This window comes from Nothobranchius furzeri, chromosome 3 (genome assembly GCF_043380555.1).
Source record: "Nothobranchius furzeri strain GRZ-AD chromosome 3, NfurGRZ-RIMD1, whole genome shotgun sequence".
NCBI lineage: Eukaryota > Metazoa > Chordata > Actinopteri > Cyprinodontiformes > Nothobranchiidae > Nothobranchius > Nothobranchius furzeri.
In genome coordinates this window covers 48,767,176-48,794,782 of record NC_091743.1, presented here as the reverse complement: position 1 = coordinate 48,794,782, position 27,607 = coordinate 48,767,176, and the positions used below count along the sequence as shown (strand labels likewise).

The 27,607-nt window shown below is 41.6% G+C and overlaps 3 protein-coding genes across 4 annotated transcripts; 1 reads left to right on the top strand and 2 right to left on the bottom strand.

The window, feature by feature from the left end:
• Positions 1–3,966: 3,966 nt before the first annotated feature.
• Positions 3,967–6,456, top strand: gpr84 (G protein-coupled receptor 84). Its single transcript, XM_015959739.3, has 2 exons — positions 3,967–4,097; positions 4,495–6,456. The coding sequence occupies exon 2, from the start codon at positions 4,496–4,498 to the stop codon at positions 5,720–5,722; it is 1,227 nt and encodes a 408-aa protein (XP_015815225.1). The 5' UTR covers positions 3,967–4,097; position 4,495; the 3' UTR covers positions 5,723–6,456.
• A 2,664-nt stretch (positions 6,457–9,120) lies between these two features.
• On the bottom strand, positions 9,121–21,600 carry stat2 (signal transducer and activator of transcription 2). The gene is made up of 24 exons (XM_070549254.1): positions 21,432–21,600; positions 21,071–21,202; positions 20,830–20,974; positions 20,507–20,602; positions 20,166–20,258; positions 19,988–20,066; positions 19,772–19,851; positions 19,547–19,698; positions 19,288–19,446; positions 18,253–18,342; positions 17,941–18,000; positions 17,800–17,820; positions 17,625–17,718; positions 17,444–17,491; positions 17,282–17,365; positions 17,110–17,208; positions 16,851–16,986; positions 16,184–16,236; positions 12,997–13,082; positions 12,130–12,266; positions 11,870–12,058; positions 11,722–11,776; positions 11,509–11,600; positions 9,121–9,907 (listed from the first exon to the last, which is right to left on the bottom strand). Exons 2-24 carry the CDS (start codon positions 21,199–21,201, stop codon positions 9,681–9,683), a joined length of 2,406 nt encoding a protein of 801 aa, XP_070405355.1. The 5' UTR covers position 21,202; positions 21,432–21,600; the 3' UTR covers positions 9,121–9,680.
• A 3,183-nt stretch (positions 21,601–24,783) lies between these two features.
• Positions 24,784–27,381, bottom strand: apof (apolipoprotein F). Of its 2 annotated transcripts, none has more exons than XM_070549259.1 (2): positions 27,260–27,381; positions 24,784–26,281 (listed from the first exon to the last, which is right to left on the bottom strand). In XM_070549259.1, the coding sequence occupies exons 1-2, from the start codon at positions 27,353–27,355 to the stop codon at positions 24,917–24,919; spliced, it is 1,461 nt and encodes a 486-aa protein (XP_070405360.1). In that variant the 5' UTR covers positions 27,356–27,381; the 3' UTR covers positions 24,784–24,916. The 2 variants fall into 2 exon arrangements, with proteins under 2 accessions (XP_070405360.1, XP_070405361.1); XM_070549260.1 differs by lacking the exon at positions 27,260–27,381 and adding an exon at positions 26,396–26,535.
• Between the last annotated feature and the right edge of the window lie 226 nt (positions 27,382–27,607).

The window sequence follows — 27,607 nt, the reverse complement described above, 5'->3', positions numbered from 1 at the left end:
AGAGTCCAGCAAGCGCCAAGATTGTCTCCTAATGAGGATTCAGCTGTGGGATCGGAGTGCCACTAGAGCAGAGCTTAGAAGAAGAAAATATTTCTATAGCGCCTCTTAAGATAAAAATCATGAGGCGCTTCACAAAAACAAAAAATAAAAAAATTGTAAAAATATAAAAAAGCATTTCGAAAATGTTTAAAATATATTTAAAATGAGCAAGAATAAGCTGTTGCAATTTAAAAGAAAATGTTAAGAAAGAGAGAGAGTGAATAGGAAAGAGGGAAATCAGTGGATCCTGAGGAAGGTGGAATAGGTGGGGAGAGCAGAATAAAGAGAGAGCGGTGAAGAAAGTCATACAAAAGCCAGCTTGAACAAGTGAGTCTTCAGCTGCTTTTTGAAGGAGACCACTGAGTCCACTGATCTCAGGCTCAGGGGGAGAGAGTTCCAGAGTCTGGGGGCCACAGCAGCAAATGATCTGTCACCTTTGGTCTTTAGCCTGGTGCTGCACAACCAGTAGGCTTTGATCACTGGACCTCAGGGACCTGCTGGGGGTGTAGGGACTGAGAAGATCACCAATGTAATATGGTGCTTGTCCATGTAAGGTCCTATAGACCAGAACCAGGATCTTTAAATGAACCCTGGAGTTGACTGGCAGCCAGTGAAGCTGGAGGAGAAGCGGGGTGATGTGGGTGTGTTTGGAGGACTTGGTCAAAAGCCGAGCACAGGCATTCTGAACCACCTGTAGACGGTTCAGGGAGGTTCTGCTCAGACACGTGAAAAGAGAGTTACAGTAGTCTAAGCGTGAGGAGATGAAGATGTGAAAGCTTACTTAGGAATGGCAGCTGGCAGGTGTGAGTGCATCTGCACACATTGAGGCAAAGACTTTTGGAAGATGGCCTGGTGTCAAGAAGGGCAGCAAAGAAGCCACTTCTCTCCAAAAACTACATCAGGGACAGATTGATCTTCTGCAAAAAGTATGGTGAATGGACTGCTGAGGACTGGGGCAAAGCCATATTCTCTGATGAAGCCCAATTGTTTGGGGCATCTGGAAAAAGGCTTGTTCCAGAGAAGAAAAGGTGAGCGCTACCCTCAGTCCTGTGTCATGCCAACAGTAAAGCATCCTGAGAGCATTCATGTGTGGGGTTGCTTCTCATCTAAGAGAGTGGGTTCACTCACAATTTTGCCCCAAAACACAGCCATGAATAAAGAATGGTACCAAAACACCCTCCGACAGCAACTTCTAATAATCCAACAACAGTTTGCTGAAGAACAACGCATTTTCCAGCACGATGGAGCACTGTGCCATAAGGCAAAAGTCATAACACTGTCTCGGGGACCAAAACGTTGAAATTTTTGGTCCATGGCCCGGAAACATGGACAGTTTACAAGTAAAAAGATAAGAAATACATTTTCAAACAGGTGTTAATAAGATGCCTACTGAGACACTTTATACCTGGCTCAGGTCCACCATCGCACCAGTCTGGATGGGTTAAAACAGAAATGGGAGCTAGACCTGGCTGCTGGATTGTTGGAGGCATTCAGAAATCCTCAATTTGTATAAGACACTGTGTCATCTAATTCAAAGTAGTGCACCATTTGCATTGGTCCAAAGACAGAAGCTCTTTGGTCTTGTCCAGGGGTGCCCAATCCTGGTGCTGGAGGGCCAGTATCCAGGAGTAGGTTTTGTGGTTTTTCTGCTCTAACACACTTGATTCAGCTAATCAGGCTCTGCAGAAGCCTGCTAATCAGCTGCTGATTGAAATCAAGTGTGTTGAAGAGGAGTTAAAACTTAGGCCCTGCCCACACGTAGCCGGGGATCTGCCAAAACGTAGATATTTTTCTACGTTTTGGCCTGTCATCCACACGAAAACGGAGTTTTTTCACACGAAAACTGATCTTTTAAAAAACTCCGGCCAAAGTGAAGATCTGCGTTTTCTCCGTTTTGGGTGTCTGCGTGTGGACAGACAAAACCGGAGTTTTAAGGTCCGCAACATCTGCGACAAAAAAATGCTGACATCACCTGTGTGACCTGTGTTTACACTAGCCGACAGCATGGATGCCCTCAGAGCTGCGCTCGCTTTATCAATGGTCCAAGCGCTTTTTGCTTGTTTGTTTTTGCAAGTGGAATTTCTGCTCCTTGTGGAAGACCACAGACGAAGGACGAGGTTAAGAACTGGGGAAGTACTACCGCCTACAGGTCTGGCATGTCCTTAACAACGTATTTATCCGGGTACGTGTGGACAGAGTTTTTTTTTTAAACGAGGTGGTGTGGATGCAAGTTTTTGGAGGGGCGGATATTCGTTTTTTTTAAAAAAAACGGCTACGTGTGGACTAGGCCTAAAACATGCTGGATACCGGCCCTCCAGGACCAGAATTGGGCACCCCTTTTCTTCTCCATATAGTTTGGAGTGTGACGTTAGAGGTTGTGGACAGGTGTCTTTTACACTAAGTTCCAGCAGGTGCCATTAATACAGGTAACGAGTTGGGGACAAAGGAGCCTCTTACAGAAGAAGTTACAAGTTTGTGAGAGCCAGAAATATTGCTTGTTTGTAGGAGATCAAATGTTTATTTTTCACCATAGTTTGCTGATAAATTCTTCAAAAATCAGACAGTATGATTTTCTGGATTTTTTTCCTCATTTTGTCTCTCATAGTTGAGGTATACCTGTGATGAAAATGACAGGCCTCTCTCGCTTTTAAAGTGGGAGAACTTGCACCATATGAACACATGACACTAAATGCTCAGCCAATACCCAACTAGTGAGTAGAAGCAACATTTTTATTTATGCTGCAGTTTCCCATAAATGTGTTGCCCTCTATGGTCCTATAGCACTTTAAATTTCAGCTGAGGTGTTCTATGAAACAGAACAAGATACGACTCCAGGTCTGAGTCATCATCGTCTCTCCTGGTGATTCCAAACATAAAAAGTACAACATCCATTAGACTTGACCTTCTGTAGTGAAAAGGTCTTTGCAGCAAAAAGGGCTAAAAAAAAAAGGTACATTTTAGTTTCTGGGGTCTAGAAACAGGAAGTCCACGTGTGGCAGTGGAGGAACACAACTGTGTCAAGAAAACTAATGAGTTAATCTTTTTTACTGTGGTTACACACACACACACACACACACACTTGTTCGTTTCTCATTATTTTGTGTAGCTTCACAAATATTTTGAATTACAAATTAAAGCTTGATCTCAGGAAGACTGACACAGATTTTTCTGATGCGTCAGTCAAACGTTTTGCAAAGCAAAGTTGGAACTTCTTACTTTTGTACTTCCATCAGGTCCTTTTACAGCTCATGCCTCTGTTCCTCTTTACTGGTGATCTGTTCCAATAACCCTGTTGCCTCCATAGCTTCCTTATATTTCATACATCACAACAGTTGTTTTATTCAGACCACTAATACGTAAAAAAGTGATTAGAAAATGGATGAATGCATTTGTGTTTCTGTCCTCACTAGAAAGATCATTTCTTACCTTAAACATAGAATTTGCTTTAATAAATTATTTTGAATATGATTAATGGGTGTATATTATACTGTAAGCAAAATGCATTATCTACAAAACGTCATTGAAAGAGAATATTTTTATAATCCTTGATATATAAAGATTATGAGTTTTTAATTCATAAAGGTAAGTTTCGGATCATTGGTGGCACTTAGAGAACTTTAACATATAGTCAGGTGTTTTTTATTTTTATTGGCTGGAAGTCTCAAAAGTTTGTACGTTTTTATATTTGAGGGAGGAAATGATGTCCAAAATTGGATCCCCTTAATGTTCAATAAACAAAGATCTTCAAAAAAATCTGGACTAGCTGGGGTTTTGTAAACATTAACCAGCATTTGGGTTATAAAAGTTGTCCTTGGCTAGATTCCTCCCTGCTTTTATGATGTTAAGTCAGCCGAGAGATTTCTTAACAACTCTGCCTTTGAAAGGGAAGAATTACACCCCCGAGGAAAACCCAGACTTGTTAGCACCTGCTACAGGGGATGTACAGGAAGGTTAGGGCTGGGTGATGTCAGCAGGAAGAGAGTCACTCAGCTCAGAACAACTGAGGAGCGATTGAGAGACACATCAACAACCAGGGCGACACACAGAACACTCTCAAGGTAAGAAATGTGTGTTTAGCTTCAAAAGTGTTTCGAACTTTTCACCAGTTTGTCTGTAAAATAACGATTAGTAATAACCTTTAAAGTTTTTTATGACCTTTATAACATTTCACTAGCCAAGATTCCAGATTCTTACCTGGTTAACAAAATCAAAAGTATTATAATATAGTCAACGCCATTGTAATGGATAAAATGTTCAGATTATTAAAACATAAGCAGATTTAGGTGAAACTACTTGATTCAATATTGAGCATTTTTCATAATTTGTGAAACAAAAAGAAACTAAATTGATAACGGTAAAAGCGCCAGAAGGAAGCGGTGAAGTTTAATCCACTTGTAACTTCTCTTCTAACACCACTGACATGTGAATTCAGAGGAACTGGTTTTATTTTCACAGAATGATGATGAATGCCACAAACCACACGGAGAACGATACTTTCTCCTGCTACAGCCCCTCAGTGGTCGGCTACCGGTACTTTGCGGTGCTGTGGGGGTGTGCTGTGACCATCACCGGGACTGTGGGGAACCTCATGACCGTTCTTGCCTTTGCTCTGGACCCACGTTTGAGGACTCGCTTCAATGTTCTCATCATCAACCTGGCTGTAGCTGATCTCCTGTACTGCACCGTCCTGCAGCCCATCTCCGTCGACTCCTACCTCCACCTCAGATGGCGCAGCGGGGAGCTGTGGTGCAACATCTTTGGCCTGCTCCTCTTCCTCTCCAACTCTGTCTCCATCATCACCCTCTGTTTGGTGGCAGTGAGCAGATACCTCCTGGTTGCAAAGAGAGCCGTTTTTGCACGTGTTTTTTCTAACTATGGACTTATTTTGCTCCTGATCTCAGCTTGGGCGCTCGGCCTGGCCAGCTTCGGCCCACTTTGGTCCGTCTACACGTTCGTACCTCAGGTGTGCACATGTAGCTTCCATCGTACCAAAGGTCGCCCCTATACAACCGTCCTGCTGTTTTTCTATTTCTTTTTTGGTCTGGGTGTTGTTGGGGCATTTTACCTGCTCATTTACAGACGAGTCCGGATTGCATCGAAAGCTCTGCTCCGCTACAGACTCAGCCGGCGCTCATCCAGGAAGAAACCTGCAGCCGTAGATCAGGAGACCGATGACAGTGGGGTTGAGAGTGGTCCAGTGAAGACGTGCAGCTCTGAGATGAGGAGCCAGGATGAACTGGATCACAACACAAATGATATTAACAATGAAAAGTCCTTCCTGTCGACCCAGAACTCAGCTACACCTGACAAGTCTGCAAGTGACAAGTACCAATCACCTGCTCCCACCTCTGCGCCCCCATCCTCTGGAACTTCTGGAGATGATAATGAATTCAAGCGTGTCACTCGCATGTGTTTCACTGTTTTTCTGTGTTTTGTCTGCTGCTTTGTTCCCTTTCTGTTGCTGAACATCGCAGACAAACATAACCGCGCCCCGCAGGTTCTGCACATGTTTTGTGCCAACCTCACCTGGCTAAACAGCTGCATTAACCCTGTGCTGTACGCAATCATGAACCGACAGTTTAGGCAGGCCTACAACGTGCTGCTCAGCAGAGCTGCTGCTCCCTTCTTACACCTCAGGGCCTCCTGTCAGAACCTGAGATCTGAAATCCTCAAGCCTGCCTAAATACTCCCATTTTGCACATGCAAACGTTAAAGTTGCTTTTCAAATGAAGTATGAATTTTTATCCACGTGATATTCTAGTAACGTTTTTTTCAACTGTGTTTCTCAGGTATTGATAATTAAAGTGTTAAACTTTGCAGGGACTTTTACATTAGATGACGCATTTTGTTGGTCATGCAATTAATTATGTTTTTAGTGCATGTGTCATGAGTTCATTCAGAATGTGAATCAGAAATGAGACAACCTGGAAATGTAATGTGAAAGTGCTGAAAGTACCCATGTTACACAACCAGTGCAGGACATTCCCTGTTAACACAACAGTCTATTTTAAATAATGCAGAAGCATGTGACTCTGCACCGTCTCAACTCTGTACTGTCTCTGTTGATGGTGACTGACTGGCTGTTTGGACTTATCTGGTCAATCCATGCACAAACAGGTTTGTAATGACATACATTTACTCACTGAGGACTGAAAATGTATGCTATCACCCCTTGGCTGATGTGTAATGCCTGAGGTAATGTTTTTAGAGACGACACTTCCTCAGTCTAACCAGATTCAGTGTTTTACAGCACAGTTGTGTATAAAGCAAACACAGGAAGAGTTTTTCAGGTTAAAAACTCAATGTGAAAAATAATGTCAAAAGGAAACAAAACTCCCCTAGTGGCTAGGTTTGAAAAGTCTCATTCACTTGTTTTTTTACAAAAATAAAATGGCTGCTGTTTCTATGATGAATAAATGCATTGTGATTTGTTTTCTGTGGGGACAAAAAGCTCTTGCACTTCAGTTTCAGGGGGTGGAAGTTTTTTGGAGGAGTGGAGGTCAGAAAACAAGTCTTACTCATTAAAGGGGAACAAGGCGTTTGTCTTTGTAACACCTTAATCTGACAGCTGAAGTGTCTCCCAGCCTTCTTTCCTGTCTACAGGTGTGATTCATCACTAAATTAAACTAATCAGCTGTGCTCGTGATCTAAAACATGCAGGAAACGTACTGGAGACTGCAGCGTCAGGTATGTCACCTCAATTTCCCAACAGACCTGAGTGGCAACTCTGATGTTGCAAATGCGGCATTCTGGCCACAGGGGGGCGTTAGAGGCCAGGTGGCCTTTCGTTAACCCTGTAAAGCAGCGTTTCTCAGTTCCGGTCCCCAGGACCCCCTGCTCTGTACGTTTTCCATGTTGCCTTTGAAACACTGGTGTTTGCCTACTGCCACACGCCTGATTTAAGAATAAGTGATTCATCTGTATCTGCAGCACTCGATGTCCTCCTGAAGGAGGCAATGCAAATATGAAAATCAAATAGAAGCGGAGACATGGAAATCATATAAGACAAGGGGTCCTGAGGATTGGAATTGTGAAACGCTGCTGTAAAGGGTCATTTTAGCCATTATGGCTCAAGAAAATAATTTTAAAATATGAAAAAGTTGCAAAGTAACACTTTCATATTCATAATACTTCGCCTCTGTACGCGACTCTTCGCGGTCTCCGTTTGCTCTTTTAGGTAAAAGATGCCACATTGATGTTTTATCTCCATTAATAACAAAAGCCTGAGCGTGTTCTTCCATGTTGTTGAGTTGCTAATGCTAGTAGCTTCTACTCTGCTCTCTCCTGGTTATTGGGTGAGTCCATGCTAATTCTCCCTGTTACCTAGAAGAGGCCGACTTTTACTGACACACCCGTCTAGTTCCTTTCTGCTGCTAATGCAGGCGATGTGTTTCAAGAAGAGCGAGTATCACATGGTTTCTCAGTGGAGGAGACCTGTATGTCTCGCCCCTTACGTGAAAACAACTAAGACCTTTTTCTAATTAAAATACACCTAAGATGTTTTTTTTTTCCAGGTGTTGACTTTTGTTTGTTCACATATTTTACCTTCCAGCTACATGTTCAAATATCACATTTTCTACTTAAGCTTTGGTTTGGTTACTTGAAACTACTTATAACATGTAAGATATCCATTAATTTATTCAGAAATCAAAATATCTTCAGTGGCAACATTAAATGTAACTTTGACTGTTTAGTTTTGCTTTTGTGAAACCACTTGGATGACAGCTGTGTGACCAAACAGGAAAGCTTTCAGATACGAACATGGAGTAACCTGGTGCACAAAGAGGAAAAGCGTGAATGGCTGCAACACTGACTCATACCTGACTGACACATATCAGCCAGACTCTATTATTGTGCATTCAGTTGATCAGAATAATTAATGAGAACTGATTTTAATTGATTTTACCATAAAAATAAACTTAAATGACAGTAAAGTTTATATAGCACTTATCACAGATAGAAAAATCCAAGTGCTTCACAAATAACAACAAAGCAAATCATAAAGACATATGACAAACAAAACAACAAAATATAATGAAATCAAAATGAATTCAAATCAGAAAACACAAATGATTGAAAGACACATAAAAATAAGATCACTAAAACTAAATTTACTTGACATAAACATTATTGGTGACTTTTTGTATTGTTTTCAGTAAAAGCTGAATTATTTCCCCCCCCCCCCCCCTTCAGCTTTTAAAGCAGATTAAATGAGACTACATTCAGGTGTGTGTGGTGTTGATAATTCACCACATCACTTAATATTTAATATAGCATCGTCTGAATGCTTTTGCAATAAACAAGTTTCTCTTTTTAAGCATTAATAAGGAGGAATTATAACCAGAAACAATTAATAGGCCTATTAGCAAAACTAGAAATCTGGGTGGAAAAATACTTTGATATTAACACGTTTGTTCAACTGGACTGTTGAGAAGCAATGTTTTCTTTAACTAAACAGTATTCATGCAGGACTGTAATGTAATCCGTGTTAAACATGAATTTGTTTGTTACCCTCATGTGTCCTCTGTGGCAGCCATCTTGAACCAGCTAAAGAGGAAGCCCGCCTAATGCTGCCTTTTTATAGTAAAATGCCTGAGTGGAGAAATTTTAAAGAAAAGCATAGAATGAATTCTTTGTAAATTTGATGTGTTTTACATGTAGACTATCTAATCATCGAAACTAGCTGAAGGTGGTATGAATGTTAACATTTTTTTTTCTTCTGTGAAAGGCTGAGGTGATTGGCCGACCTGAATTGGAGGGGGGGTCGGAGGGTATATAGGTGGACTGGGTGTGGCAAGAGCGCTCTCTCTGAAAGTGACTGAAGAGAGATGGATGGGTGGCCATTTTGAAGACGGCTGGACTTTCTGATTTATTTTTTTTTTGACCAGAGGAAATTAAACTGGTTTTCCTTGTTCATCAGACAACCAAGTCAGCATGTCTCTTTTGTCCTCACTACACTTCACTGTGTAACATGGACCAACTCTATAAGAAAATGAAACATTGGACGAAATTCATGAATTGATTCACGTTAGGACCACACACCAATCTCATGTCCAGGTAAAAGAAAACGACTGGCACAGCTTTTCTTTACAAACGTTTATTTTAGACACGGGGCCGTGGCACAGACGGGAAAGGACTGGGATCACAGCTAAAAAGTACAACAAAAACAAGCCAAAAGGGGAAAAAACAAAGAGCAAATAAAAATGTTCTCTGGGTATTTTTGAAAAACCACCATTTGTTTGGAACGAGCACATAACATTATTTGACATTAATAATAACAGGATTGCCATGCTCTGGAACAATCCTTTACACGCTCCAGCTGCAGACATTAAAACACTAAACGGGCTTCACAACAAACACCATAACAGTCATTTAAGTGCCATCGATGTGATGTGGTGTAAAGTGCTTTATGCAATACATCTCCACAGTGGTCAGTTTGTTTTCTTCAAATTCCTCTTAATCTTCATATGGACAGGTATTCCATTGGCTCAATCAGTGATCTGTGTTTTGCTTGCATGATATTAACTACTACAGTGATTATGGGATAGATCATCAGTTAACGCAGAGAATTAGTTGCAAGTTCATTAAGACCTGATTATGAAGCTAAAGCGAACGTGATGAAATACGCTGTGGCTAAACATCTACTGGAAAATGCCTCCACAGGGTTGAGGGGGAGGCAGGTTAAGCCCTGGAAGGGTAAAATCAGGAAGCAGTGCTTCATGCTGCAGGAAGTCCGAGTCGCTGAAGCTGTTGGGGTCGTTGAGAAACATTAGTAACTCGTTGTCCTGGTGTTCAGCGATGTCACTCAGCATGGGATCATGGTGAAACGTTTCCATCCGTGACTGCAAAGGAAGATCCACCCCTTGTTCTGAGAGCAAAGAGACGGAAAGAGAAAGGTTTTTTTCTGTTGTTTTGGCGTTACTGTTTATAAAATGTGCTGGTTTCTAATGGGAAGTGAGAGGGATAAAAAATAAAATGTGCTCTGAAGGAAGAAGCAGTACTTCTGTTTTAAAAATGGATCATTTTGTGTAGAAAATCCTTACTCAAGTTTATATTTTACTTTGATCATTTTTGATTAAACCCATTTTCCAAACTGAGATCAATCAAAGTCTCATCTACAGCAGGTAAAAACAGCAATAATTTAAAAGTATAGCGGAGGATCCTGTTCTGGGTGGATCATCTGAACCACTGGTCCGCATAAATGTCACTCAGGGCCGTCGTCCTACGTACTAGTTCCTGGGTTAGTTTTCACTTCTTGCGCATGCGCGTTCTGTTTATGTGTAGAGCAATGCACCTTCATTCTTCACCGTTCTCGCCGGGTTCTTTTGAAAATGGATGAGAGTCGAAAGAGAAAAAGTGTCCTTGAAGTCTACGATAAGAAGAGAAAGGCCTCCAAAGTGAGAAGACCAGTTTTTTTAGGAGACTCTTCTCAAAGCAAAAGTTGGGCTCCCCACAGACGCCTCTGTCGCTGGTTTTCTGCTCGACAGGTAAGCTAAAGTTCCTCATCTATTTGGAGAAATTCATTTCAGATTACTGCTAGAAGACGTTATCTACGACTATATTCTAACTTTCCATGGAAGAACTGTTTGATTCTGATGGGAGAATCAACCAAGTGGTGATTAGCAGAGAAGTTTATCCCACTGGAAAAACTTTTTTGATCCCACGGGGGGATAATCATGTTCTACTGAAGCATAAGCAAATCAGAAAAGGAATAAGGTGCAGAGTTAGACAGACAGCAGTAGTACATTACAGGTGGATGAGGAAATAAGTCAAATAAAATGCAAAGAATTGGAATAAAAACGGAACTGCACATAAATATAAATCTGACATTATTGAAAAACACAAATCTTTTTTTCTTGAATAAACATGTGCTGCAAGGCCAGCAGCTACTTGTAAACAGAGCACGCACAAGGACAACTGGGTGTTCTCTCTCAAGCGCATTTTCTCAAAACGTGCCGAGGGCGGTTCTTTCTTAGAATTCAGAAACATCCTCCACCACACTTTTAACATCCCCTCTTCGAAAGATCTAGGCCTAACTTTAGTCAGGCAGGTCTTGTAGCGCATTGCCTAAATATGTTTTCATAAGTGTAAAATGCTTGAGTGAACTTTAATCAATAGAAGAGGACGACAAATTGATTAGCAATACAAATTATTTAAAATCTCCATTATTATTCATGCAGGTTCACTGGATTATAATTAATCATCTAATAAACACAGAAGGATGAGAAAGCAGGTTGAAACACTGCTAAAGGATGTTAGTAGCCAGTCTGGATAACGAACACCTCCAGGACGAAGCGATTTCTGAGCACAGCAGACAAACATCACACGTTCATGCAGACATCAGAGGTTTGATGGCCGAGGTAGTGATCACCACAGGTTTAGATTAGACAGTGCCGATGGGAGACGGGAGAGTGTTTTGATCAGTGAGGATTTTAGCTGGATTGGACAGCAAGGAGAGCCATGACTCACCCGCTGCCTCTCCACATGGGCCACTGATTGGCTCCAGGCCTTCACCCTGTGTCATGTCACAGGACATGGGTGACCTGGCCTCCAGTGTGTTCCTACACGGCCAATAACAAACAGCCGTTACAACCAAAAGGTGTGGATAAACTGGTTTTTAGATCGGGTCGCTGTTTTCATCATTTTACAATTTCAAATTCAAACATGATGAAGCAGCCTTACTCTTTAGAGACAAACACCAGCTTGGTTTTGATGTACTTTATGTAGGGGCTGTCATCTGAAAGAGAAAGATCAGGTGGGAGTTTTCTGGAAGACAAGTTTTCTTTTGACAAGAAAAATATATTTTTTCTACATTAATTATTGTCCTTACCTCCACACTTTTCTGAGTAGTACTTCCCAAAAGCCTCGTCTTTTGGGATGTTGGGATACAGATAACGTAAAGGATTTTCTGGGATGTTATCAGCTTCCAAGATCTTGAAATTCCTGATGATTTCATGGAAAGGGATCTGAGAAAGGTCAGCCTTTGTAAAGGGTTGGACCGTCTTTATGTCGGGCTCATCTAAAGTAAGGAAAAATGATGTTAAAAACAAAACTCTGCTTCAAAGTGGTTAGACAATAAAATCATCTCACCAGTGGAGTTGATTTCCACCCAGGAGAAGGTGATTCCTCCGATGATGCTTTCACTGAAGCGAAGTAAGAACGTGCCTCTCATCATCTTCTTCAGCAGGGACTTCTCTTTGCCTCTGCTCACAAAACCCATGATGCGACTGCATTTGAGGGAAGGTGTGTGTGTGTGTGTGTGTGTGTGTGTGTGTGTGTGTGTGTGTGTGTGAGAGAAAAAAACAGAAACATATGAAAGAATTATTATCAGATGATTGAAGGGTTTTGAAGTGCTGTTAGAACCAAGTCACAAATATAACAAAGTCTATATTCATAATATAAATTTAAATAAGTCATAATATTATCCTGACACACAGAAATATGGAGTAACAACATCAGCCAAAAAATCAACCAGACAGCAAACAAAGAGCCTCTGGGTGACCGGTCCACGGGGGTCTTATTTTAGTTTTTCTTTACATAAATAAAAAAATAAGGAAATGTATAAAATAAATATCCATCACCTTCAAATAGTAATAATAATAATATCATAATAGTGAAATCACCAAATGTTTAGATTTAAGGTTAAATAAGTTACCTGCAGATTTGCTGAGGCTTGTTAAGGCATTAAAGCTGCTTGGTTTACAGATTAAGTTAAACTCTAATTTTAATTGCAAGCTTATGATTGTGGTTCTGTCTAAATAAAAAAGGTATTTTGCATCTCTGTTTTGGGCCTGACAGTTACCGTTAGTGACATAAGTGTGTAAACAGCAGAAACATGTCAGGATAAATATGAAACAAATCCAAGAGCTTAGTATGTCTGACATGGTGTCATCATATCCTGTGTTTATGTCCCTGCTGTGTTTGAAATCCAGGGTTAAGAAAATTTAGCACACTAACTCTTCTCTCCAAAGGTCCTCCAGATATGTTTTCACCATCACCAGGATGCCGTCAAACCAAACCCAGAAGGTCTCGGGAGAATTTTCCTAACAGAAGATGAAGGAAATGTTAAAAGTGCGGAAAACTCCTGCAGTGATCTGTAGTAGAAATGATTGCCTTGTAAGTCATACTCAGGGGAAAAGGCCCAGAAGCACCCGTTTCAGCACAGAGACAACAGCTGGAGGAAAAAGTAGCTTCAGAAGACCGGATTTGGAGTTTTATCTCCTGATATTTCACCTCTGATTGGATAACAGCATCGCGACTCTACCACGTGACTACCACTGACTCAGTTTGTTTTGCAACGTTGATGTTTTATCTCCACAAATAACACAAATCTGAGGGAAATCTGCTGTGTGGTGGAGTTGCTAATGCTAACGGTTAGCTTCTAGTAGTCGAGACGTTCTCTGCTGTTTCCTGGACGCTAAACCAACAACAGCCTTCCCCGTCATGAGTCAAGACGAGCGAGTCCATGAATTTTAAGTAGGGATGGGTACCTTTGACATTTGAATTGATTCGGTACTAATTCCCGGTACCTAGGAATCGATACCGGTACTTAAATGTACCAGTTTGATACTGTTGAGTGTTTAATATTTTAATTCTCTTTTATAATTAAATATATATTTTTCTCAACATATAACAATATTTGATAAATACCGTAAATCCTCTAATATTAGCCTGTATTTAATTAACTGCCGGGTATCATATTTTGGCCGGTGTCGGAGTCGGCGGAGGTGAATAATGGCCGGTTTTTTATTGTGGCCGGGTGGAATGTGGTAACAAGCAAGTACGGGGGGCGGTTGCGTCATCCGTCTCACTTTTGATTTGCCAGTGATAGACCGCGAGGGTAACTTTAACCGTGCGGAGACGAAGAGGAGGCGAAAATTTGATATCAAGTTCAAAGAGAACGTGCTGATTATGCTGCAGAACACTCTGGGGAGCAGTAGCAGGGGTTGTATGAACTAGTCACTAGTCGACTTCACTGCTCTATAGTGACTTGTTATGCCTGTCATCGACTAGTCGCTGTCATGTGATAATGACCGGCAAGATGCAGTCCTCGAAAAAGACAGCAGCCTGCTGTCAGCAGGTGACAAGCTCCTGCGCGTCTGGAGGCGACGCGCTGTGCCAGAGCATCGGCACTGACACCCGCCGTAAAATGGACATTTAACCAAATTGTGACCTTTACCCTCTTACAATTTAACCTTCCCCTCACCCCTATCCTAACCTTAACCAGCTTGTGCATGCAAAGCTCTGATTGTTGACGCGCTCCAGACATCTGCGTCCCGAGCACGGCCACAGTAACATTATCAAATCAGGTGTCGCCACCTCAAAAACTAATTTAACACGCGATCGTTCATGTCGGCTCATTTCCTTTTATGTTTTCTGTCTTTTATTCTTTTATTTGTGCCTGATGCTTTTCGCTGCTGTGGATCAGGGGCATCACCTGTTTTGTCCTCGGTGACGCACCTAACTGATGCGGCCAGCGAGCACTCCGCTGTTTTTGCGGTCGGTAGATCTTTTAGAACTGCAGTTCAAAGGTAACTCATGAGGTGAATATATATGAACCCAGGTAGCAGTTTCTCTTTAGGATTGAGAGGAGATGCAGGAAGATAATAACCAGGCAGGACAGAAAAATAGTCAAATAAAAACAAGTTAGTTTTTGTACCTGGTGGTTGCAACAAACAGACACCATTGAAGGTAATCAGAAGTGAGGAACAGAAAATGAAATAATTATTTTAATGTTTAGAGCAGCAGGAACTCAGAGGCTGCAGGTGCATCAGTGAGTTTGCGGCCGCTGCGCAGGGGGAGGGGGGAGAGGGCTGAAGCAGAAACTACCGTTGTTAAAAGAAATGTGTTTAACTTTGAAAATGTGGGCGCAATTTTAATTGTCAAAAACTCCAGCGAACCATTAGTTCATTTGGCCTGCCTCTAATTCTGGTCCTTCTTCCAATAAAGGCCTGGAGCTTGATGAGCTTGAGTCAAATACAGACCCGGGCCTGTATTAGAGGATTTACGGTATCACGATAAATAGCATTCAACTGTTTGTATTAACATCGTCCTTGTAGTTTTATAAGCTGATAATTAAACTGAAGCAAACATCTTTACTGTGAACTAAATTTACTGTGTATCTTCATTCCTTTTGCCGCCCTTTTTCATTTGATTTTTCCTACTGGGAAGTTAGAATTTCCGAGGAGAAAGCAAACGCACCATTAGCTGATAACAAGGGTGGCAATGGAAGCTAACATATCAAGCTAACGTTAACTTAAACAGTTTATTTAGCTGCTGGAGCAGATTAAAACGATGATGCCTCACACTTAAGATCGTTGTCACTGGTTTCATCTTCACCCAATCACCCGTCGCATTTAGTAAAGTGAAGCCAAACTTTAGAGCGCGTTCATGTTCTTCTAGTCGGAAAATCTGAGTTCCGAGGAGAAAGCGAACGCACCATTAGCGAAACAGAAGCTAACATATTAAGCTAACATTGTCTTAAACATTTTATTTACCTACCGGAGCAGATTAAGATGAGGATGTCTCCCTTAGATCGTTGTCGCTGGTTTCATCATCACCCAGTTACCCATCACATTTAGTGAAGTGGACCCAAGATTTAGCGTGCGTTCTTTCTACCATGCTGCTCTGTTTACAACTGGCTCGCAGCGACCGACGATATAACGCTCTTGCGCATGCGCAGCTGTCTAGGCAAGTTCTCGTTATGAAGGACGGGTACCGAAACGAGGCACCGTTTCAAATGACGTGAATCGGTGCTCAGTCGGTACTGTGGAATTTGGTCGGTACCTTAAAAAGTACCGAATTCGGTACCCATCGCTAATGTTAAGTAGCAGAGTGATGCAGATCTGTCAGCATTGTCAAATCCTAGTGTTTCACAGTCTATTTTCTATCAGAAGCTAATGCAGGAGATAGGAGTAGGAGACTATTTTCATGTTCAGCTTGCATGAAAAACTCTGAAAATAATCATTAAAAACAGTTTTTCAGTGCTCCACACCTTTAAGTCTAATGAAGACAATCAGGTAGGAAGGAAAAGATATGACAAATCTTTTTTGCTGAGGCGTTCAAAGGCATATTTCACATCAAGTGAATAAAAGTTATGTTAAAATCATGAAACCATTCTGAAACACGAGCTCTGCAGCCATACCTTAGTAAATCTTGACCATGGTACTTTGCAGATGTCATAGTTCTGCTGCTTCCCTGGAAGGTGAAAAACAAAGTTGTGTTAAATAAATATAATTCCAGCTAAAAACACATTTAAAAGCAGGTCAAGATCCTGGATTATGTTGTGCTTTGTTCTGGACATAATGTAATTTTAGATTCTTGGCCAACCCTAACATGTTCTGTTCAGAGAAAACATTTCCTCACTGCTATCCTTCCAAACAAACCCCCTTTGTTCATGTTTTGTCGAACAGTAAAGTCGTAAACTAATGGCTGAAACGTGACAAGGTCGACGTGCAGCATCGGCTCTACTTAGCTCTTTTGACCAATAAAGGATCATTTAATTGGTCTGAACTTGACGGAACGTGCACTCCTACATCTTGAATGTTTATTCAATTGTGAACAGAAAACAAACAAAATCAAAAAGATACACAAATGAACTAGACAGCGATATAGGCCGGTTTTTCAGTGCGGATCAATGTCAGTCACCATGTTCCCAAGAGAAAAAAAGTCCTCAAAAATCAAACAATAAGGGAAGCAGCACTCAGAAAACTCTTGATTCATTCACCAAGCGGTCACCTGATGTCATGTTTCACTCGCAGACGGATCATTTCAGACACACAGCTGAAGCAGATTTCAATAAAAGCATTTACCAAAGAGCTTGTGTGCGATCATTCCCAGCTGAGCATCATCCAGACCACGTTTTGTGGCAGACAGAAACTGCCAGCTCAGCATGTCTGCAAACTGTGGCCAAGGTGCTGCAGGGACATTGGCGAAGAACTTGACATCCTACAGAAGACAAACAATAACGGCAATTTGGAGAAAATCTGTCTCAGATGGCTTGTTGAGGTCCTCCAAAATAACTTAGCTGCAAAGATGCTTTGTATCGTGTCATGGAGCAGGCAAACTGACCTTGGGATCCTGGCTGAGCATGTTGAACCAGAGCACAGACGCCCACGCACTCTGCTGCTGGCTGGAGTTGGAGATAATCACCACAGGAAGGGAGGAGGCCTACGGGGAAGGGCAAGTCTTCATAAAATATCAAACTAATAATGTTTTTATCAAAAAAAGAAAGAAGCTTCACCTGCAACTCAACTGAGAAGCCTTTGTGCTCAAATACGGTGTTGAAGTGGATGATGTGCAGCTCCTCTGTAACACTCAAAGAGATCTGAAAACCACAAACACTCAGAACACACCTGGGATTTAATTATTGTAGAAAACCAGACAGACGGGATCTTTTACTTACATCGCTGACTCCTTTACCACCTCCTCCAGATTTCTGCTCCTTCAGAGTCTGAAAGACACAGAAAAACTCAAACGTCACAAAATAATGGGACATTTATGCATAATGTCTCTCTTTTAAGTGTAGGTTTTGTAAAACCCTTTCTGACTGGCTCTTAAGACATTTTTCTATCCTCATCACTGACCAGATGTCTGAAGTCTGCCACCATGCCCCCGCTGTGGCTCTCCGCCATGTTCAGCGCTTTAGTCTTGGTTCCCAGGACGTTGAAACGGCGGTATCTGCAAGCAGACCGGCGTTTTCATGAGAACAACTTCAAATAGAAAAAACTAAATTCTTCTAAAGCTGGAAAGAAGACTTACCCTTTGATGTGAGGAGCCTCCCTGATTTCAAAGTTGAGAAAACACAGCGGTGCACCCACAGGAAGGAAACAACATCACTCATTTAGACGAGTTAGGAAAGGAAGTGCGCAAAGGTAGTTAGGTCTGACGGAGAAGTCTCACCTGATCATGGACACTTCCACTTTCATGCAGTGGTTCAGTTCAGGGAACTTAACCAGGAGTCTAAAACATCCAGAAAAAGTGAAGAATTGAAGTCAGATTTCATGAAACTAGATATTAAAACAGTAATCTATATCGTTTTATTTGGATGTTTAGGGAGTATAATGTTGCAAAAATCAAAGTAAAACAGGCTTAGATATTTGTGCAGATATAAAATATTTAAAAATGTTTCTAACATCTTGGTCGGTGGCTCCTTCTGCATCCTAATCACAAGCATTTTAGAACAATGTTTTTATGAATCAATGCGGCACTGACCTGGTCTTGACAGAAAACTGGGTGTTTGTTCGAAGAACCAGAGGTCCTTTACCCTGTGGCATGGATGGCTGAGTCTCCACCACAAACGAGCTTCAGTTAAGAGAAAAATCTTCATTTCAGCGAATCTCACCACAACCAGCGAACAGCACATCAAGACACATTTAACCAACAACGGCGTTTATACTGTATTCTGAACAAGCAGTGTATTAAGCTAATAAATGACAGAACGGGACCGCTACTCACTGTGCAAAATTAACACCAACCAAAAATAGCACCATCAGAACACTGAACTAAGGACTAACGACATCCAACACAACACTGGCAACAAAATACTTAATACATTGGTAGTGGTCTCTAGTAGGAATAAATGCCTTGGAAGTCGTACTCGAGGGGGAAAAAAAAGCTCAGACGCGCCTATTTCAGGAATGAGCAGAATGCCACATCAGAGTCGAGGTGAACACAGCAGGATTTGGAGTCTTAGTTACTGATATTTGGACATCTCTCCTCTGATTGGATAACAGCAACAACACTCCCTCTGACTCTGCAATGTTGATGTTTTATCTCCACAAATAACACAAGCCTGGAGGAGTTCTGCTGAGTCAAAACGGGCGAGTCCGTGAATGTTTAGGGACATTGTGATGTAGACCTGTCAGGATTTTCTAATCCTAGAGTTTCACCGTCTATTTTCTATCAGACGCTAATGCAGGAGAAAGGTGTAGGAGACTATTTTCATGTTCAGCCTGCATGAAAAACTCAAGAGTGACCCATTTTAATCATAAATAATAATTAAAATATTTTTTTCATTGAACCACACCTTTAATAACTATGGTATTTACTCTCAACATGTGAAATGCCCCTCATAATTAATTAGTAGGGCAATCGGATGAATGAACAGTGATGTGTATCCTCTAAATTACACAGGGTGCTGTCTCACTCGCAGAACAGTTGGTAAAGCAGCACCAGAGCACCAAGTACTAAACACACGACCTGCCACTCTCAAAGAGCAAGGTAGTCTGACAGCGTAAAGAAACAGACCTCTTGAGTAGCTCTTCGAGAAGACCGTCTGTACTCCTCAGCAGATGAGGTCTCTGGGCCTTCACCGGGTCATTTTCATAGGACACTTTTCCTACCAGCTCCTCCAGTTTGTTCAGAAACTCCCGCACTTGGAACAGGCACACGGCCACACAGGTGAACCTAGCAAACAGAAGGAAAATAAACTTGCAAGCTCATCTTCAAAATGTCCAAATGCCTTTATGACTATGCAAAATTTCATCTGCAGCAGAGGTGAGCGCACCACTTCTCCAACTGATCCAAGCAAGCATTATCCGGAGCGCCGATGCAGGCTTTCTGCTGCCTCCTCTGCCAGTCCACTAGCTCTCTGTTCACCAGCAGGTTGATCAGATCCTCGGCCCGGCCCAGAAGCTTAGTCAGGTTTTTCAATGAGCTCTAAAAGCACAATGTGCAAAAAACATATTTTAAAAGGTAAAACAAGAAGTTACCCAACGTCAAAGGATCCTACCTTTCTGCTCTCATTCAATTTATTGACGAGTGACTGAAGAATTTGATTCCGTTTCTTTGTCGATGCCTCGTCTACTGCAGCTGTATAATAGTTTCCACAGTGGGATGAAAGTTTCCATATGACAGAAGAAAAATAGCAACAAAAAAAAAGTATAAAGCTGTGATTCACACCATTATATTACTCATTTTCAGACTGTAATGAGCTCAACATGCTAACCTTCCATTTTGGAAGTCTGAAATTTAAAATCAAACTCGTCTTGCTGTTCTTCCAGATTGCTGATTTCATTTTCCAAATACTGGATTCCCCAAAAATCCATCAGAGAGAGAGAAATGAAAGTGATATTATATTTAGTGTATAAACAGTGCAGGGTGATAACAAATAACATGATCTCCACCTGCACATCGTTCCTTAAACTGGCCATTTTACGTTCAAGTTCCTGCTGACAGCTCGTCTCCATGGGTTCCTGCTCGACTTGCAGCTGCCTCACCTAAAAGACAGGGAAGTGGACAAATTCACAATTTCATTTCTTTTAACTGACATGAAATTGGGTAGTAGTGTTATAGAAGGAATATTTATGGGAATCAAGGTGGCATTTACCCAGATGATCCCCAATATGTACAGTGGGTTTTATAAATAACGATTGAGCATGAAGGACCACAGTTATACATGTAAACAGAAACAAGTGAAACACGAGCTTAATACGTGTACATTTGTCAATGAAGGCGTTTCCCAAACCTGTTCATCCAGATCTGCGCTAGATAGGATTTTCTTCTCTTGAACCAAAAACCACAGGATTGTTTCTGCCAAAGAGCATGGCTCATCTTGATACATCTGTCAGACAGAAGGGTCGTGAAATTACATAACTGGCGCAGCAACAGCTGTGATGACGCTGAATTATTTTTTTACTGTTTTACTACCCAACACAACTACAGAGAGCGTGACAGTCAGAATATTTGTTGTTGACACAAGCAAGATGCAATATATTCAAGAGCCTATTCAACTCATAAGACGTCCCACTCTGAACATTGATGCTATTCATTTCTGTTTGCTTTGCAGACCTGGAAGTTCTGTTTGTAGCGCCTGATGTTGTGCTGCTGTAAAAACGACTCCTCCTGAACAAAGCGGCTGTGTTGGATATCCAAGTTCTCCAGCAGGACCTGGAACAGCACCACAGCATGTTCGTGGTCCTGTGCTGCTCGTGCCCTAAGGTAAAAACAAAAAAATAATAAAAACCAGAAAACAGATGGGTTATTTCATGTTCAGGCTCATGGATTACAAGCAGAACTCATGATGTCTTACCAGTCCTGCTTTTCTATCCAAGCTGACAGGTGATGTCTAACATCCATGGGCAGACCATCTCTGTCATAGAGATCATGGAGCTGTTGTATGTAACCAGTAGACAACAACATCAGACGCTCCCACTGACTCATCCTAAAAGTGGCCAAACACACACCAACGTACAAATACGTGAATGTGATCCACGAGAATGGAGAACTTGTCAGTGACACATGGTGGCCTGCGTGAAATAACAGGTGAGGACAGGACAAAGTGCGAAGTCTTTCACGATACCAATCAAAACAGCCACGACTGAGAGCACATTTGCAAGTTAGCTAGCTATAAAAGTGTCAACACAAGCATATAAAGGAACGCACGAACTTACTTTAAGTTAGGTCAGAATCCAACGCAGAAATACTTTGAAGCTAACAGCTACGCTAAGACAGGCGCATAGCTTCCTCTTGTATTAAACTAACTAAAATGCAACAGTCGCTTTGCTAAAACAAAATCAACAACCCGAAGCAGGCGTGGGAATGTTATTTCCTTTGTCTTTTCTCCTCAAGCTGTCTACTATTGGACGGTTAATAGTCCCTCCTGAATCGCTCTGGACTCTAGCTCGGGACGCCATTTCGGCTCTGATGCCACACTTCACTGTAGTCTCTGAGCCAAAATGTCCCTTTCACTAAACGCTGTTTCCTCACGAGCTCAGTGCTTGAGAGATGATTGGTCCAACTGCTTGGAGAAGCCCAGGGCTAATTGGTGAATTTGCATGCCAATCTTAAAGTGAGGGCGTGGTCAACAGAATAGAAACTTACGGCCCCACCGTTCAGAGGGAGAAAAATTTTCCAAGAAATGACGTCGAGAAAGTGACGAACCAAAAGTGTATGGCAAGCCGATGGGATCATTAATCATTAATTGCCAACTTAACAGCGGGGAATAGATGACACTCCTTTTGTGTCCCCAAATTTGGTCCACACATGTTACCTTTTTGTTGAATTTTCTGCTTTTTAAATACTATTTTGCTCATAAATAAAGAACGAAGTGCGGTAAATGTAGGTTTAATTTACTATTCACTTGTTTTGAAAGTGGTTCCTCTCCACCAAATAAAGACTATCTGTTTCCCCCAAATTAATTTTTTTTAGATTCATCACAAGATATATGATAGTTTAAAAGCCCATTCTCTCACAAATACTGGAATAAAAATATAGGCATAAAAACAAGCAGCATTAAGTTGTTGATATAATTTTATGATTTCTGTATATTACAAATTTGTGTTACACAAAAAAAAGCTGCTCGTCTTTATAGTAAATATAGGCTTATTGTGATGTCATACCTAACAGCAGTAAAAAAAAAGAATACATAACAAATAACTTTGTTCTTTTTTGTTCATTCTCAACATTCCCTTTTTACCTTTTGTAAATGCAGGTTTATTTAGCTTACTTCAGTTGTCACCAGTAGATGTCATACTTGCCAGACAGTTGGGAAATTATCTGATTTCCTTTTTAAAAGTAAATCATAATGACCAATTTTTGTTTTAGTCTTGTCTCAGTACATTTTTTAAGTATTTAATTTAATGATTATTGTTAAAATATGGTTTATTGCGTGCTTTAGTTATAACTGCACAAAATCAGTGACCTTACACCCAACAGTGTGGATTTATTTGTTTAGTAAGCATGTACACAGAGCAAAGATCAGAACAGGACAACCCACCCAGGTCTGGTGATATGTGGTCTTGACCTAGAACCTTCTAACATTCTCTGTAAAATGATCTATCTACATGAGAAGTTCTGAGCAGGTTCTGCTTGGAGTTGGATGTTTTCTGAAATAAAACCTTTCATCAACTCTGTTAAATCTCCATAAGTCACGAGAAAATTGTGAGTGACTTAGAAAATGTATATTATTTTGATGTTTTACACTTAACTTTTGCATTTTTATTAATGAAATAAAAGAGTGATTTTGTACAATGTATTGCATTCCATGTTTTCCCTCCAGAATTTGTCAATAGAAAATTTTTAAAAGATGATAATCTTATTTGTGTGAGAGTGAATTGGATTTTTGAAAACTTAGCATTAAAGGTGCAGTATGTACTAATATAGCAAGAGTTTTACAGTGAGAAAATCCCAAAAGACTAATGTTTCAGTCATTTTGGAAGGAAAGGTCTACTGAAACATTTCTCATATCCAGATGGCTGCGGGATTGTCAGTTTTTGTCCTTTCAAAACAAAGGAAGGAGGGACATAACAACTGTTTACCATCAGTGAGTGTGGGGTTGCTGTGTCTCCTGCGAGCTAATGCTGCTGCGCCGACAATTGTAATTTGACGACAGCCGGCAAAAAGCTCTAGAGTTGTTTAAAGTGGTTGCAGTAACCAAATTTTACCATAGGATGTAATTTTTACTTCTTTACTGCATAATTCAATTCAAATTCAATTAAAAAAAACTTTAATCATCCCTGAGGGCAATTGTTTCAGTACAGAAGAATTGGTACTGTGGTCATTCGCAACAAGTGTCGCGCTACCGTTAATTAGATGAAAAGGGGATTACATGAGGATAAATTGGGGGAGGGAAAAAAGGCATACCAGAGTTACTCCAGGCAGGGCGTATCTTTACTATGCATAAAAAAAAAACTCCTTAAACATGTAAGCACAAACATCAACAATTCACAACATGAGACACCGATAGCAAGGTGGGGGGGGGGGGGGGGGGTCGGGTCTGGGATCCTGTTTCCCCATCGAGAGCAGCCCTATGGCGCTCAGCCACTGTAGCCACAGGTGGGAGGGAGATCTTGGGAGGAGCGCAGAGCACATTGACACCTGCAGGTTGATGACCTCGCCAGGCTGAAGTCCACCAATCTGAAGGCGGGGGGGGGGGGGGGGGGGGGTTTCACAGCATCTGTCTGCATTCCTTCGTGGGGGTTTGTTGTTGGCATTCACAAGGCTGCCATGGCGTCAGATTCGGATAACAAGACTTTGTTTGGGTCAGGCAGAGATAATTTTCCTCTCTGCCTTGAAGTCTGTAACGGATCATTCAAGTCCTCCAGTGAAGCCAATTCAGGTTTTAAACATCTCCACACCGTCCGGTGACCCTCTCCGAGATGACATCCATTTTGCGCACTAATACCGGTATCGCAGCTAGAACATTGACCAGCTTACGATTCACCTCGAGTAACGTCCCAGTCTGAGAGGTCTCCACACGGACGGTGCTTTCCATGGGTGCGGGTCGCCCTCCAATCGCTCCCGTCTTCCCAAATTTCCAGAAAACCAGATATCCTCCCACTCCAATCAGAAGAAATCCAGTGATCATCAGGCCAAATATCCACACATCTTCGACATCCTCAATGGACAACTGAGAGAGGCATACGATCTTCCACTCCCTCCAGGAATCGAACATATATCCTGCTGCGTGTGTCACTTGCGGGCAAGTGGGAGCCCCCTCCTCTGTTCTCATAGTAGAAAAAATCTTGTCGATCGCGTTGAATGACCAATTAATTAAATCCGTTCTAAAAAATAGGATTTTTCAGAAGAAATGCAGAGAAGCGCTCTGTGGGCAGACAGGACAAAGAGACTTGGGAGAAAAAGATAAGGGAGCAAAAGCAGAAGCGTCTGTACTCTGCGAGTGCCGGAAGAAGAATGCACCTTTAAAAAAGTTCCAGTGGCATGCTTTCACCCCCAAAATGATGCAAAATTACATTTTTGTGCAAATTCACACAAGTAAAAAAACTAAAATGACTAAATGTAGATGGGATCATGAGCTAGTACATTATAGTAAATTAAAAACTTGCATTGCTGTTTGTTACTTGGCAACTCTCAGTTAACAGACACTGATAAATTTATGTATATTTATAATTAATTACACATTTAATTTAGTCACAGTCTACTGGATGGTGAAGGTGCCCTCCTCTATGCTGAGCTGGTTCACCAGGACTTCGTCCTCTTTCTTCATTGAGTTGAGCAGATACCTGACTCCAGCCTTCGCCCCGGTCTTTACCCCAGCCCCCAGAGCGTAGCCGGCCACCCCAGCGGTCCCGCCTGTGGTGACCATCAGGGCATCTGTTCCCAGATCGACAGCGCTGAGGAGGGCTCTCTCCTTGGCTATGGCAGTGCATTTGACCGAGGCGTAGTACACAGCTGTGCCAAGGTTGTACAGGGTGCTGACTCCAGGTATCCACTCCATTATATTGTACACACGCTCCTCGTTTTCATTGATGCAGTTCGTGTGGGGGCTGCGCCTCGTCCGCTGACCTGAGGCTGTGACAATTAGAACTTCTTCCTGGGTGCTACACAGACGGATCCAGCACTCCGACTCCACAGATGGAAAGATGCTGCTACCTTTCTTCAACACTGCTTGGTACAACCCAGGCATGAGAGGCCCGCCACTTGTGACCCCAGCACACAGAACCCCAAGTCTTTCACAGCTGCTCACAGCATCATCTAGTCCACCAGAAGCTCCTTTAACAGCAGTTCCCACCAGCATGGTCCCATTCACCTGGGTCCAGCCCCCACACTGGCCTACCTGTGAAGAGGTGCTGTCTCGCAGCAAGGCCAGCTGCTGAATGTTAAACATCACAGCATCTATGTGTCGACCTGCTTCTTCTCTTTCTGAAGGCGATGTTGCTGCGACTGATGACGCAGGTGCTGGTGTGGATGTGGATCTGCTCATCTTCCTCTCCATGAGAACCTCCACCTCCATCAGCAGCTCTTCTGTATCAGCCTTTCCTAGCAGGTTATAGAGCGTCAGCACAAGGGTCTGAGCCTCCTTTTGACATCCTGCCACCAACAACACCGGCACTAAAGAGAGACCCAGCAGCTCCTGAGGAAACCTGGAGGAAAGCGAATCGTCCACGGTGCTGGCAGACAGCAGCTCCTCACAGCTCACATTCTCTTTAATGTGGAGATGATCTAAAATCCGTCCCTGAAGTTTAGCTCTGAGGACTGATGTTATAAGTCGAGCAGATCGGACCCTGTCTTCTTCTTGTGAAAGTGGTGATTCGGGTCCAGATTCATCTGTGGATGAAAGTGTGGACAGAGAATTGGAACCCAGAAGAGTGTAGTGGTCCTGTTTGGCTTTCTCCTCCATGTCTTCATGGGGGCGAGTTCTGTGAAGTAATGGGTTCGTCTTCGTTAAAGGAGGCGGGACTCTGGACAGAACCTGTTCATTAAGCAGGAGCTGGATCACAATCAGCCACTTCCACTTGGAGAACATCTCAATCTCACAAAGGTCTTCTTCCAAATCACCAAACTGAAAAAAATAAATAAATTGAGATCTCAAGCTTTTTAAAGGCACACTTGGCAGTTTTGGCTTGCTTTTAGCACCCCCTAGTGTCTGTTTAGTAGAACCAAAAGTAAAACTTACCTCCTTGCTGCGCGATCAATTTTTAAACACCTTAATCTAACAGCTGAAATGTCTCCTCAGCCTTCATTAGTTTCTACAGGAGTGATTCATCAATAAATCAAACAAATCAGCTGTGTTAACAATCTGAAACATGCAGGAAACATGCAGGAGGCAGACTGCAGCGCCAGGCTCTCAGCTCCAGCTCCAAGTCCAACAGGTGGTGGGCCGCCACTCTGAAGTTGCAAGTGCAATGTTCCTGGGGTCTGAGTGAGCTTTCATTAACCCTGTAAAAGGTCAATTTAGCACATACTGGCTTAAAAAATGATTTAGAATTATGAAAAATTTGCAAACTATCCCTTTAACTGAACTAAATTTATTTACATAAATACATTTGTACATAAAAATAAAACTATGTCAAATATAAATACACAAAAATACATATGAGCAATAAAATAAAAATAAAAACAGTACAAATTTATGAAAAAAATATTTTTAGTTTAAAAATTTACTCAAATGAAAAGCTCATTTTAAGAAAGCGAATTTAACTCAAGTATGTTATAATATTTTCCTTTTCAGATTTCACCAATCAAAATAGGCTAATTGGTTTTACATGTTCGCAACAGATGTTTGAATTTCAACAGTTTTTGCAAAATAAAAAGGTAAAAATCTAGATGGAATTGGTTTATTTCAAGAGTATTTTAAATAATTTGAGCAAGCTAGAGGTAAAAATCCTATCATTAAAAATATAAATTATTAAAAAACACAAATGAAACTTTTTTTATGCAAAGAGGATGAAAATATAGTAACAGCAATAACTAAAACCTTTAATTCGTCACAATTCAGATGCAGTTATCATTCTGTGGCAGCTATTTCCTCCAAACCTACCTTAGCAATAATCACAACTGTGATCCTGGCGTTCAGAGTGCATTGGTACAAACAAGACAGGGTTCTTTCTCCTTTTACCCCCTTTCCTGAAAACATGCTTGACAATTTTTTTTCTCTCTCCGCCTCCAATGAGAATCTCCTTCTTTACACATGCCATCTCACAGCCCTCCCTTTGTACCATCAGTCTTTCAGTTCCCACTTCTCTTTGCCCTCGTTGCTCAACAGGGAGTTTGGGGCTTGAATATTGATTTATGAGGGGAAAGTTCATGTGCTCCAAAGCAGTTTTGTTTGTCTCTCCTGCTCATCCCCCCTCTTCCCTCTCGCTCAGTTGGGTTTTGTCTGTGACCC

Excerpts from the sequence above, each read along its gene's own strand:
- gpr84 (XM_015959739.3), top strand. The coding sequence starts at position 4,496 with ATGATGATGAATGCCACAAACCACACGGAGAACGATACTTTCTCCTGC.
- stat2 (XM_070549254.1), bottom strand. The coding sequence starts at position 21,201 with ATGAGTCAGTGGGAGCGTCTGATGTTGTTGTCTACTGGTTACATACAA. Across the intron at positions 19,699-19,771 it reads AATTGAATGAGAGCAGAAAG|AGCTCATTGAAAAACCTGAC; the intron begins GTAGGATCCTTT and ends TTGTGCTTTTAG. Across the intron at positions 13,083-16,183 it reads CATGGTCAAGATTTACTAAG|GAAAATTCTCCCGAGACCTT; the intron begins GTATGGCTGCAG and ends ATCTTCTGTTAG.
- apof (XM_070549259.1), bottom strand. The coding sequence starts at position 27,355 with ATGTTTTCAGGAAAGGGGGTAAAAGGAGAAAGAACCCTGTCTTGTTTG. Across the intron at positions 26,282-27,259 it reads CAGTTGTGATTATTGCTAAG|TTTGGTGATTTGGAAGAAGA; the intron begins GTAGGTTTGGAG and ends TATTTTTTTCAG.